At 35.0% G+C, this 13,990-nt stretch overlaps 1 protein-coding gene across 1 annotated transcript; it reads right to left on the bottom strand.

Annotated features, from left to right (window-relative positions):
- Positions 1-8,020: 8,020 nt before the first annotated feature.
- Positions 8,021-9,061, bottom strand: LOC137662944 (heparan sulfate glucosamine 3-O-sulfotransferase 1-like). The gene has a single exon (XM_068399706.1). The coding sequence runs from the start codon at positions 8,948-8,950 to the stop codon at positions 8,021-8,023; it is 930 nt and encodes a 309-aa protein (XP_068255807.1). The 5' UTR covers positions 8,951-9,061.
- Positions 9,062-13,990: the final 4,929 nt, after the last annotated feature.

Genomic DNA, 13,990 nt, shown 5'->3' with positions numbered 1-13,990 from the left:
ATTAAAGTGAGGTAACATAATCCTGTTCCCTTTGATCGTATTACACAGATCATCAGGATAGGGAGTCATACAAGCATATATGTACCCAATACTTATTTGATAAAAAGGAGTCATGGACAAAGGATCCTAACAAGGTAATAAGCTTCTGTATTTTCTGGCTCATTGTATCTAGCAGCTACAGAAAGCTGGATTAGGATATTTTATTTATACTTTTCTGGGTGGCTGTATTTGTCTAGAATAATTACCATTTGTGACAACTGAGGTTTTAGACAAAAATAATGGAGGACACAGCACCGAGTAAAAGAAATTGAACAGGGCTTCCAAAGTTGGTTTGCTGTTACCAATGGAATACATACTGCAATTTGGCAAAAATCTGTGCTGCAAGTAATTCAAGGGGAAAGAAAGGCACCTAACCACTCATTTCCACACAAGCACCCTAAGAACTGGAAAAAAGATTTTTCTCAGATTGAAGCCTGAATGCCTGGTTGGTGGAAGGGGGAAATCACTCTTCCCAAACTCACAAAAGATGTTGCCAGGCAGTCATTTGGATGGTTGAAGCAGCCCTGATTGATCTGTATATAATCTGGAGCACACAATACTCAGTATGATACAGCTCGTACCTGTTTTAAGTGACCATAGTTTTATTTCAGATGCCATTTTTCCTACTCACGTAGAAATGTAAGACTTAGCTATCACCTTAGCTAATCTTTGTATTTTTAATGCAAGTGATTAATATTGTGAACTCTGCCTATATAACATTGAAATCAGATGGCAAACAGGGCATTTGCTATAAAAATATTTTTTCCAGAGAGAGGTGGGAGGGTGCAACACAAGGCATAAGAGAACTAAAAAGAAAGTGAACAGTTTTCTAATGCTACTAAAAATGTAGTAACTTTTGAATGGTAATTTCTTATTTAAGATACTGAAACCAAAATATTTTTAACTTCTCAGACGAATTTGAATTTCAGAATTCCAAGTTTGTTATTAAACAATGTAGAGGAGACACCCTCCCCCCAAATTAAAGGAAAGAAAACACACAAAGTTTATTTTTTAAAAGTATAAAAGGCAGTTTACTTGAACCCTATTCTGCTATACTTACTGTATATAAACAGGCCCTAAGTATATGACCCATTAGCCATTTTTTTCCCAGAGAATCTGTTCATCTGTCTTATTCATTTTGTGGTACGTACACTTGACAAAGAACTTCAATCACATAAACATGGATTGTCTGGCAAACACATGATGGATTAAGCTTTCTTTGAATCTGAGAATACAATACCCATTGTCTGCAAGGTGAAAATATTAAGAGCAGTATATGGTGCTAGCTCATAGAACATGCCTAGTGCATGGCCTAAACAGACTTCAGTTAATTAATACAACAAATAAGGTTACAGATAGCTCATCCTGGAACTGTTGTCCCTGGTCCAGTATGCCTTCAGCAGGATCACTTCAGTGCACAGCTGTAGATTCTGCTTGTTTTTGTTTTAGACTGAGTGTATTTTGCAAGCTGTGTGTGATGTATGTGTGTGTGTGTGTGTGTGTGTAACTACAGCATATGTTGTTTATGAGACTTCAATCTTTCTTCACTCAGGGCAGCAACGCACCCCTGCAGTTTACAGTGTTCCATCTGCATCACTTGTCTTGAGTTGTAGATTTGTATCTTGGCAGAGTATAGAAAAGGTATCGTCAATCTCTCGTGACAGATGCACAGCATTTTTCTAGGCTGACAGTACTTGTCAAATCAACAACAAAACTGCTGCATCTAGTGTTGCTAATTTTCCATAAAGAATTTAAAAATGCCCAACACTTAGTGTAGGGGATTGTTACTTCCCATCCAATTTGCCTTAGTAGCACTGCAGCATTTCACCCAAGGATAGACATAATATATTCAACCTGTCCTACAGTATTGTAGTATTCTTTAATAAGATGAAATACAGTGTCTTGAAAATGTATATTCACGTATGTCCCTCATAGCCTAATGATCGTAAAATTAATTCAGGAATGTAGAATACCTAGACAAATCCCTGGAGTAGCGTGTTACTTAGTCCTGTGTGTTGTCCTATCAGGCCAATCATAATTTTCATTTGTAACTGTGCCATATTACGTCAACAAGTATTTAGCAGAAGAGGGCCTTCAGATCAGGTTCTATTTCATTCTAGTTGCCCTTGCCTTATTTTTTCCTATTGCAAGTTTGGCTGATACATTCCTAATAGAAAGTTTATGATGGATCAAAATGTTCACATCAAAAGAGTTGAAAAATAAGAAAATCTGAACCAGTCCAAGTGGCAAAGGGAATGGATTCTTAATTACCTGTGCTTCCCTTTTGTTACTGCCATCTGATTTAGATCTGTAAGTCTGCTTTAGAGTAACAATGTAAGACTTTAGAATAATATTTTTCAGAATAAGAAAAACTATAACATGGTTGTATTATCTAATGAAGAGAGATAAAATACAAAGATATTGTTAAACTAAGATCAGTCCCTATATAAAAACGTTCTTCACTGAGAACTGTAATAAACAGAAGTAATAGTCTTAATTCTGGTATGATAACTCTCTACTTTTATTGCAGTGTGACTCAAACCACCTTTTTATCTCAGAAGAAACAATACAAAATCCAGAGAAATGTCCTTTGAGAGAAAACTGTGCCACTGTAAAGAGTTTGCATTAAGAAGTTTTTCTTTAAACACTTACTGAGCAGTTTTTGTAATGGAACTAAAAGAACATACAATGTAAAAGTGTAAGACCATTTTGCATCAGAAAATAGACTTCATAGTACTTGCTACCTGGGCTAATACAGGAGATATGGTACCTTTTACATCACATCTATTTTACCAGGAAAGTATGATCCATGTCAGTCTGTTTTAATCTGTTGTATTAAGTAGCAGATTCAACTTCAAGTATTAATTTATACTTTGCAGTTCCGTTAGTATCTGGGCTTCCAAAAGTTTTTCAGGAATTATGGTAAATTCCTGTCACTGTTAATTAACCTTAAAGACATGACAATTCCTCTGTAATCACAGAATGATACTTTTTATCCACTGTTGCTTCTAACTTTTAAACTTGTTTTATAAAGTAGCAAAACAATTTAATAAGTCACATTGAAACTTGAAATAATCAAAGTGGAAATTATTTGGCCAGTAACTAAATATTGGCCATTAACTGCTGGTAATGATTAATGTGCTATGCAAATTATTACTGATTTTAATTCCAATATGTCTGTTCGTTTCTATGATAAAATTCAAGCTTTTGAAGGAAATGAAGGATCAAATCCACAAGTATAGAAAATAATAATCTACAGGAGTATAATCTTTACTTAAATAATTTAAATGTTCCTTTCTCTGCAAGGAAATGTTATTGTGAGTATTGTTATTGGGCAGCTCTTACTATGAATCAAGTTATTGGGGGTGTGTGTGTTTTTTTGTTTTTGTTTTTTTGTTGTTTTGTTTTTTTGTTTTTTTTAAACAGTGGTCCTATAAAGCAAAGTAATAACCTGTATTTTTGTTTTTGACCACCTAGATTAAACAAGAAATTACAGGGATTATGACATTATTAAAATTTTTGTCCAACTCATGAAAGCATCTGAATTGACAAAGGCAATAAGCAGTCAGCTTGATGGAAGCAACACAATTTTTAATTTTTTTTGATGTGCTCTTGAAATGTGCATGAAGACTGAAAACTTTATATGCAGATGTGCTTCCCTACAGTAGTCAATCCAGTCTTTCTTTGATGCATTTTATAGGATTATCTATTGGTATCAAAAGGATACAGAATGAGTTGATGTTGTGTAGCAGCACACAATGATGTGCACTAAGTGTATGCCCTCTCTAAATTCTCCACAATATTGCCTATGGATATTCCAAAAATGTCTCTGCTTTAACAGGTATTCTTTAAGAGAAACTGTAAATGCTCTATCAAGGCTAAACTGTGAAAGAAAAGACCAGCAGTCAGTCCAAGGCCTTGGAGCAGCTAGATACAGAGGATACAATGCAAAAATCCAACCCTCTTCCTGGTAAAATAATGGGGGTGAGTGCAATAGAGGAACCTCTTTGTTTTCTTCCCATTAGTTAAGTACTAGGAGCTTTTGGGGGCAAAAACCTAGCTCTTAAGTTTCCCAATGCTTTTTCTTTATGTACTATACTTAATAAATACATCCCGTATTAAAAAAATACTAATATCAGACTCAGTTAGGTATTAAGTGGGAGGGTGCTGCTTATTGTAGCAAAAGCTAAATCGATCCAGTTACAGCTGCAGTTGCTTGATATTGCTAATTCTCAGTGATATTAGATCAAAGCAACTATAACTATGGCATTTTAACTAAAAAAGGAGAGGAACAGTATTTAAAGTGAAAGTTTAATATTTGTGTAATGCAAAACAACATCAAAGAGCTGCTCAAATCATCACAAATTCTGCAGTAGTCTTACACATGACTATATAATCTGTTTCAGATGCCCCCAACCACCTTTGAAACAATAGCATGATCTCTTTAAGCAATGTGCCTACATGAAATTTACTTCTGCAAACACCTCTTGAGTATCAGATAATGAGATAAAAGTCCTTTGACCAATTTGGAGAAGAATACTTTATGGTTTGCTATCATTTGTGGAAATTCGTAAGAGATATTTGTAATGTCTTGAGAACTGTCTTGTCAATAACATCTATAAACTGATTGCGAGCCTTCAGTTCTTTCCAAAATGTGACTAGTTTGGAATTCCAAGTGCCAAAAATTGAGTATTTTTTATTTCAGTATTACTGAAGTATGGCAAAGTGGACCTTCCATTAAGTTGATCTGATCCACCTCCTGAGGATGAGGGAAGGAGGATTATCTTTTGAAGACAGTAAGAATGGAGAAAGTCAGGACTGCATGAGATAATATTTTTCAGACCACAAAATGAGAAACTGAAAGAGTTTGTAATGTTAAATTATAGTCTACTATATTTATTGAATTCTGTTATGCACAGGTTAAATTGCACCTTCGTAGACCATTTACCAAAACAAAACTTCAGATGAGAATCTTTATTTATGTAAAACCAAACCAAAACAACCAATCCCTCACCCAAATTATACTATGCATAATATATTTCTTCTGGTATTAGTAAAATCTCAGATGATAATTGAATTCATTCCATCAGCTCTGTCCTTCCCAAAAATGCTGAGCAGAAATGAAGAGTGCTAACAAATCAAGTAGATATATGCATCACTAATCCATACAGATCAGCTCTCCTTGAAATGTAAATTCCAGAAACGGACCTGCATTTTCAAAGATGCATACAGCTTCTGCCAACTGCTGTTCCTGCATTCAACTCATTTAAAGATTAGCTGTAAACTTCAGAGAAGAAAGGGAAAGACTTGATGCCTGCAAGCATAAATATAGAAAGACATTAGAATTTTTTTCCTTTTTTTTTTCTTGGTAACCTATGAAATTGAATGTGACATATAGACATGTGAACTCTTCAGTTACTTGGCATCTACCTGAAAACTTTGTTAAAGTATACATTGTTTTCAAATTAGCTCCTTCAGGGGGAAAAAACAACAAACCACCAACCTCATTCTTATTCAATACTATTAAATGGAATCATCATTGAAAAGAAGCAAACCACGAAGGACAGGGAAAGTTTTGGAATGTGTAAGAAACAGAAAGCAATGCTGAAAGAAAAACTACAATCTATGATATAAACTTCTGGTATGCTGCTACCTTCCATACTGTATTTCTGAAATTAGTGGACTGGAATGAGTTTCGTTCATCACTGAGATTGCATTGGTCAGAAAGAACAGGCTATGTTAAACAATAGAGGGAATCTGGATTTGGGGTTTCTGTTATCAGATAAAAATGTTGTGCCCACAAGATACAAAGTGTTGGTCCAAAATAAAATCACCCTGCTGATTCAGTTCAGAATTTTTCTGGGTTAACTTTTTACTTGACAAATGACAAAGAAGGTATTGTTAGACTACACAACTGTATATTACGGTTTGCCTATCCAATGTCCTTGCAGAGATGGTACAAGACCAGCATAAACATCCTGTTCTTTGGCTGATTTGAAAGAAATACATTTGTATTTCCATGCTTGATTCAGAACAACTTTGTACTTCTGAGTAGTGCCCAAATCTGATCAATATTAATGATTAAGAATCTCAGAAAAGGTGGAAGAAGTAAATAACAATTTCAGCCATCTGTAGAAATCAGAGATGTAGTAAATAATCTTACCTTGGAAAGATAATTTCAGAGCTTAATTATATGCTAATGACATAAATATAATTTTCTCACATATACACATACAAGTAGTGGAAGAGATAAATAATAGATTTATTATATTATTTTTAACATTTTACATTTACTGAGGGAATATTTGATGAAGGCTATTTCCACATAATCTGTATGGGTCTGATTCTGTCCAGCTTCAGTGGAATACTGCTACCTGCCTAACATCTAAGAATCCCCCTCATAAAGTATTAGAAGCTTAAAAATTAGCGGTGTGATACATACCTTTTAGCCTGTGAAGTGGGAAACTGAATCCCCCATTAGGAACATATAATCCTATAGGCTGCACAGTGGCTTAGACAGGACACAGATTCACGATCCTCACCAGGGTTAGGTGGAGTTTGATGCTGCAATGCTCAGAGTGGATCCACACAACTACACCTCACCAGTGTCCTGGGAAGCTTGGAGAGGAATGCATCTAATGAATGCTTCTACTAGGTGATGCACCAGAGTTTCTGGATTGCAAGGTACAATTTCAAAGAAGCACATCTGCTTCTGTAGTTCTATCTGGCACCATATTTAACATTTCAAGTTGATTTTCTTCTTTGGTATTGTTATATAATAAAATGTTTACAGGAAAAAGGAGAACAGACCAGAACAATACTGCCAAACAAAAAAAATATTAAGTATAAAAATATTCCTAATGCAGGGATATAGATGGGTGTGGTTTTTAGATATAATCTGAGTATGTCATACTTAGCATATTGAACACTGTGTCTGAGATATACAGTATAGCAAGATGTTATTTTAACTTTGAGAAAATCCCATGATCTGCATTAGAAATGACAAAATAAAAATACTCCATGCTTTGGAGGGCAAGCAATTTTTTTTTTTTAACATGTGCCAATGGAGAGATATAAACTAAAGCCAGTATTGTCATAGAATACAAACATGATTAATATGTAGTACTAATGAAGAGCTTTTCCATTCAAGAGCAAAGTGATGTAAATTCTATAATCAAATATTCATACAGTTGCTGATATTAATAATTTTTTGCATGACCTTTTTTTTTTTTTTAAGTGTATAGAATAACAGTGTAAATCGAGGTTGCCTGGGATATTTTATTTTCTTTACATTCAGAACTCTCCCTTAAAGCTTTTTCAAACAGTTCATAGTCTTACTTTGGAGATTTTTGTTGCAAGTGTGGTTTAATACTAATGATATACAGACAGGGAGCTTCTCGTTCACCTACTCAAAATCACAGGTGAAATAGATTCCTTTTATTATGAATTGATTAAGAACTTCAGCATATTAGCAGAGGATGAATTATTTATTGGAGCCACTATGTATGCCCCTGTTTTAACGTACAATTTAACTTATTGTAAGAAAAATTTTAGAAATCAATGCTACTATCATTGTGCGTGATATAAAAAATACTAACAACAAAAAATACAGAACAGTTAGAATACCATTTCAAATATTTACATTTTTTACACTGTTAGAAGCAGTCATTCTTCTAAAACAGCACAAATCTTGTAACAGATACATATCTGAAATAAGTCCACTGAAGTTAATGTATTTGCATGATGAGAGAAAGAAGACCAGAATATGACTCCCAGTAATCACATAAACACATGAAACTTTTTTTCCCCAACATAAAGGCTACCATTTCAATGAGTTAACGGATGTGTTATTCCAATGAAGCATATAAAGCGGTATGTTAATGGCTATTGTTAACCATAATACGAATCTCCACACTTTACAAAGAGATGTTTGAAAGAGTTTGTTTCAGGCCCTTTTTAAGAAATATTGATTCCAAATGCATTAATGCCAGTCAAAGGAATGATTAACCATTCTGTAAAATTTTGCATTGTGCTCTCTGAAGTAAGAATACAGTTGCTCTAGAACAGTGGTGTTAACAAGAGGATGGGGGCGCCCTTTGGATTCATGTAAACATCTTTCCCTTCCATCACTTCTAATGCAGTAGAATCCCTTGGTTTGGTTAAAATAAAAATTAGAAGACATAATTCGGGAAGGAAGATTTAGAAATCTTTCAACTTTTTGTAATTCAGGAAGAGGGTCCTTGATTAAAGTATTGCCATCCACGATGTGAATCTGATCCAAACTGAAATGCTTAAGCCACTTTTCCATATGAACATCATATAAACTTCTCTGAATAGCTTTGTATTTGGTATTAAGTGCTCCATTCTTAATAACAATATCTTCAAAAAGCTGAACAGGCTTGTGGCTTTCTACTCTGTTGTAATATACTTGGGTATAGTCAGATATAACTCTCTCAGTGGGATCTCTTAGAATAAGCAGCAGTTTAATGGAGCTATTCATGTCGTGAATTCTTTCTGGAGCCTGTGGTGATGTAAAATAGCCTGGTGTTTTCTCAATTGTAATTTGATTTCCATAAGAAAATGGCATCAGACTTCTATACCAGTCTATTCCTTTCACATAATTTTCATCCCAGTCAAAGAAGTGGACTTCTGTAGCTGCTACCACAATATTAGGATGAATATCCAACATTTCCAGCAAAGCCCTTGTCCCTCCTTTACGAACTCCTATGATGATTGTCTGAGGTATTTGGCGGCTTGTGCCAGGAGGTCTCACCTGTGCCAAATAGTGTTCACTTTTATTGCTGAATAATCCCACTTGTGACTTCAGTGTTTCCAACAGTGCTCCATTCTCAACAGGAGCACCCTGAGCACGAATCAGCAGAAGACAAGCTGACACTAGTAGGAAGGCCATGTGGAGAGGAATAATTAGTTCAAGATAATGTTATGCTTGCCTAATGAAAGAATAGGTAAGTCCCCTCTCGAGTTGGTTGGCAGAACCCGTGGTAAACACTCAGCAAGTTTCTGAAGCATCTACAAAATAAAATAAGACAAATTAGTATTTCTGAACCTATCACCAGTTGGAAATTCAACTCACAATTCACAAACCTAATCTGTGATCACCACAGAAAATTTATACTGAAGATATTTGGTTTCAGAAGAACAAAAAAAAACCCCACAAAACCCATGTGTTTTTTTTCCCTTAACCATAGGTGACCAATAATGGATACTAACTCCTCAACAGCTTTTATTTTCTCTAAGCAGATTATTAGAATTGTTTACCTGATTTTAAATTCCTCACCATTATTTGCTTGCTTTGATTTTCCTAGTTCTTTTTCATGGATACCATATACTTCTCTTGCCATATATACCATACCCAATATGATAATAATAATTCCAATGCATTTTTGAATGTCAATGCTTTTCCTCAAATTCCCTGCTAGAATAGTCTATCCTAATCTAAATAATAGCACTGGATGGTGGTGCATCCATTTGGTTTCCAGTGAGCTCTGGATCATATGAAAAAAGTTCTGTTTACTTAAGACACAGGGAACAAAGCACAGATATAGGCACAATTTTGGAATCTGAGCCCTTTAGAACAGAAAATTAATAGTGTGGCAAAGCAAGAGTGAAGTGTCTGAGTTGTATCAGTGTGGAAAAAATACATGAGACAGGGTGGATTCTTTGCAATTATCCAGGTGTTATGAAGCACAGTCACTGCAGTGTTGGGAAACTCTTGGCAATATTAAATCTTCAGGTAATATTCTGCAGTTCCTCCAAAGCTCTGTGTAAGAGAGACCTAGATGCTTTCTGGACACCTAAAAAAACTTTTGCAGGGAAGCAAGTTTGGTTGGAGCTGGATACCTTCTTTTTCTTAATCCACATAGTATATGATCGTTTTAAGGAAGTGGTGAAGCTTTAGGCTTGCAGGTGTGTGCATGTGCACATGTAAGTGAAAGAAAATGTCACTGTAACCGTGTTGCTAACATTTGAAATCCCTTGGGTAACTCGTATATATTATTTGAAACAAATTGCTAACAGATCTGCCATCACAACAGCAGTGATAAAAATTTCAGATCAATGCAACACCTGCCCTGGAACCACTATGCTTGGATTGCCTGTTTCTGTGTCTGAAAATCTTACAGGACAAATCCTCGTTGAGAGGATTCTTGGACTTCATCTGCTTTCTGAGCAATTACAACATTTTAAGATTTGTAGGATAGATCTATATCCTTAACTTGTTTTGTTTTCAATGTAGAGAGTGGAAACAAGTGATTTCATACAGTGATGCAGCAGTTATTTTAAAAACAATAACTGTTTTTGGAATCTGTTTGAATTATGGCTCATATTTTAAAGTAGTCTCAGAAATACAACTTTAGCTCATTCTTCAGTTCCGCTGTCAGTCTCTTTCTTTTTCTGAATATATTGGTCACAGTACTTCGCCTCTTAGAAATGACCTTAGAAGACACAGCCAATTCCCATTTGTCATGGCTCTGAGAAGCACTCAGTATTTCTATTTAAAAATTGTTTACTTTGAGGCTTACTTTACAGACTTAAACATTTAACATAAGAACATTTTTGATAATAAGTCTAGGCAATGTAGCAGGTTCATTAAATCTATTTTATAAATCTTATTAAAATTTACTGCAGCTTCTTGGGTATCTAGGGAATGACTCTTGTTAGCCTGAATGAGCTCTTAACTAACAGATAGATAGCAAATATTAACCCTAAAATTGCCATTTTAGAAATAAACTATGACCTTTAGTGAGTAAATCTGTGGAGAGCATTCCCTGTTATATCCAAGCAAGACCTAAAGGGCAACTGCTTCTTCAAAAAGAGCACAACTTCAACCAGGTGAAGTGTCTGAGCATACACTTATTAAATAGTGGAAACATCCAAGTACAAATTGGCTTTGTAATCAGGGACTGGAGAAAATACTGTTCTCCTTTACAAACCTGAAAGGAAGTTTCATTTTTAAAGGTCACAAGCTTTTTATTAAGAACTTCACATGGAAGTTCTATTTAAAATTCTCAAGAGCAGGAAACGCAAGCATTTCTATGGCAATTGCAGGATGCAAGAACAGATATGTTTATACCAAAACCATTTGTAGTTAACATTTTTCAGAATGACTGCTCTTTTGGATGGCAAGTTTGAGAAGTGGTGAACATGCTACTTAGTGCTGCTGAGGAATCAAAATGCATTCTGCTATAATGGCAGCTATGGTACAACACTGACCATGCAATTTGAGGTATCACACCCCAGATGACTCCTGAAATAGCGGCCTTCAGATGTTAAGCATGTTTGTAGGCAGTGACTCTGTTTCAATAATTTCAAGCGAAATTTTTGGTGATTCACAAGGTTCCTAAACTATCCATTCTGAGTAAGAATAGAGCTATAAATAAGATGGTTTTGAAAACACTTCCTCTCTTCTCTTAAGTAGGAATATATGGCACTACGGCTGCTTTCCAGACCTGTGATGCCAGTAGGGTGGGATTTGGGAAAGGGGGCAAGGGAGCAGGGAGCAGTTAATCTGTCTTTTAACCTGTTCTGAAACCCCAGGGTTAATTTACATTCTATTCATCTTATTTTTTAAATTAAAATTCTTTCAGGAAGATTGAGGAATTGTATTTGTAAACACCTTACAATTTTTTCCAGTTTAACTTTTTTGTGCTGACACACACAGCATGTTATGCATTATAATGCATATGCACCTGTATACATTAGATTACAAGCACTTTGAAACTAAGGCAAGACCAGTCTGAATGTCTGCCAAGCAAGGAATGCCTCCACCAAGGTGGAGACATACCGTTCATTATCTAATTTAAATTCTGGAACTATCCCATCTTAAAACAGTTTTATGAACTGATTCTTGACAGATATTTTAGGCAACTTTATTTAACCAGAACAAAAATTATTTTTAGAGTTTTTGAGAAGCATCATTCTTGAGACTAACTAGGTTAATAGCTTAAACAAAAAACAGAAGAGGAGAGAAGAAAGAAGGAATTTCTCTGAAATAACATGAAACCAGTGTAAAAAAAGATACAAAAGTATTTGAGACTGGGGACTCTGCAGTAATACAGACAGAGGTGTGTTCTTCCTAGATCTGGTGATAGATGAAAAAATGCTCAAATTCACTTTTTTATTTTATTAAAAAAATACCCAACACACTAATATTGTTTCATCCCTCATTAACTGATATTTATCTGGTTTCATGCACCTAAGAATCAGGTGCAAATACTGTCATTCAAAGAAGCCTGGAAGCTGAATGAGAAATTCATGCTTAGAACTAACGAAAGACTGGTCTTCCAAAACATTCTCAGGTTCACATGTGATGTGAGAGTCTGTTTAATTTAGCATCTGAAACCAGCAGTTCTCTATAAAACACCCTTGGAAAGCAAGTAACAGAAGAGATTCTGCATTTTCTATGGACCAAAGTATTAGTGCTATTTTTGAAAACAATTATGTTAGTTTAACCAGTTTGCAATTAATTACTTGTTTTATATAGTGGAAATTTCTTAGAGTCGCTGCTAGAACACAACCTTACCCAGGAAATACTACCAGAAATAATCAAATTCAGAATGTGCTGTAAAACTGGTGCCTAAATAGATCAAAATTGCTGTTGGGAGCAATTCCATCAGAACACCATTCCAGCTTCAGCCTAAGATATTTGATTGATTTTGATGAAGCTCTAAGATGCTAGATCCTGTGGTTAGGTTATAATTGCTACATAAATGTAAAGGTTTTAAAGGTGATTTATCAAATATAATTGGAACATTATTTGAATAATTTTTTGTGTTGTTTTTCTGCCTTTATGCAATTAAATGCACATTTTTAAAAGATATGAACTGCTTTTTATAATGAAAACAATATATTTTACATTGCTGCACAGCACACTCTTTGAATCTCAGAGTATTCCTAAGAAATTAACCCCATGATACATGATCAGAATTATAGTGCCTTATTAATGTTTTTTTCCTATTATTTGGTAGTGTTCGTGTTGCTTAGTAACATAAGGAACATCAACAGACATGATACTTATTAAGCAGAAATGAAGTTCAGTAAGAAATTCATGCTGCAGAGAGGACTAGCTAAGTAAATAATACCTTGGGCTTTTGTTTGTTTTACTTTTTTAAAACCTTAGACTAGAACAAAGAAGCTAATATGCTGGCTGAAAAATCATTTTAATATTGCAGAAATGTTCTAAAGACCCTTAACTGCTGCACTCTATTGTAAAAAAATCTTTTAAGCGGCTTATGATTTATCTTGCTTCAGGGTAAAGTACAACATCATAGGGTAAAGCTAACTATATTATTATTACTAATTTATAATATTATTAATTCCTAATACTACTTTCCACTGGCTGTAATGCTTTTCATTGGAGAATTTCACAGCACTTTGTGTTAATGAGCTGTCTGCATCCTGTTGAGGCACCATTCTCACTGCACAGGAAATTGCAACTGACCAACCGATAGATCCAGTTCAGGAGTGCAAATGCTTTGGAAAGTCAGGGTTAATGTGATCTGCTCCAGGTCACATAACAGGTTTATAGTCCAACAAAGAATAAAAACCCCAGGGCTTCCAATTCCCCTTCCAGTTCCAACTGTGTGCCATTTTGTGGCAGCCACTCACATCTCTTAGGGTAACTTATACTTGGGTTACATGCTGAACTGAAAAGCAAAGAGAATCCTCAATGCTTCAGCATAAGATTCGAGTATTTTGTGGAAACCGGCAGTTTCTTCCCATTCCCCCCCGGCCTCAAAATTGAAACAAAAGTACAAACTCAGGATTTTGTTGTTTCAAGGTATTTGTGCAGAAAAACTCCTGTTCGCTACTGAAAACTACAAGGGGAGGTGGTCAGAACAAGTATAACAAAGCAACAATTTTTGTCTTGATTTTTAAAAAATATATTTGGATTAAAAAAGTGTACTGCTTTTCCTGTTTATTCCTATTAGAT

The sequence above is a fragment of the Nyctibius grandis genome, chromosome 4 (genome assembly GCF_013368605.1).
Source record: "Nyctibius grandis isolate bNycGra1 chromosome 4, bNycGra1.pri, whole genome shotgun sequence".
Classification (NCBI taxonomy): Eukaryota; Metazoa; Chordata; class Aves; order Nyctibiiformes; family Nyctibiidae; genus Nyctibius; species Nyctibius grandis.
Note: the sequence above shows the minus strand (reverse complement) of the source record. Positions and strands in the feature narration are given on the sequence as shown.

What these genes read in the sequence shown, in the direction of transcription:
- LOC137662944 (XM_068399706.1), bottom strand. Translation starts at nt 8,950, where the DNA reads ATGGCCTTCCTACTAGTGTCAGCTTGTCTTCTGCTGATTCGTGCTCAG.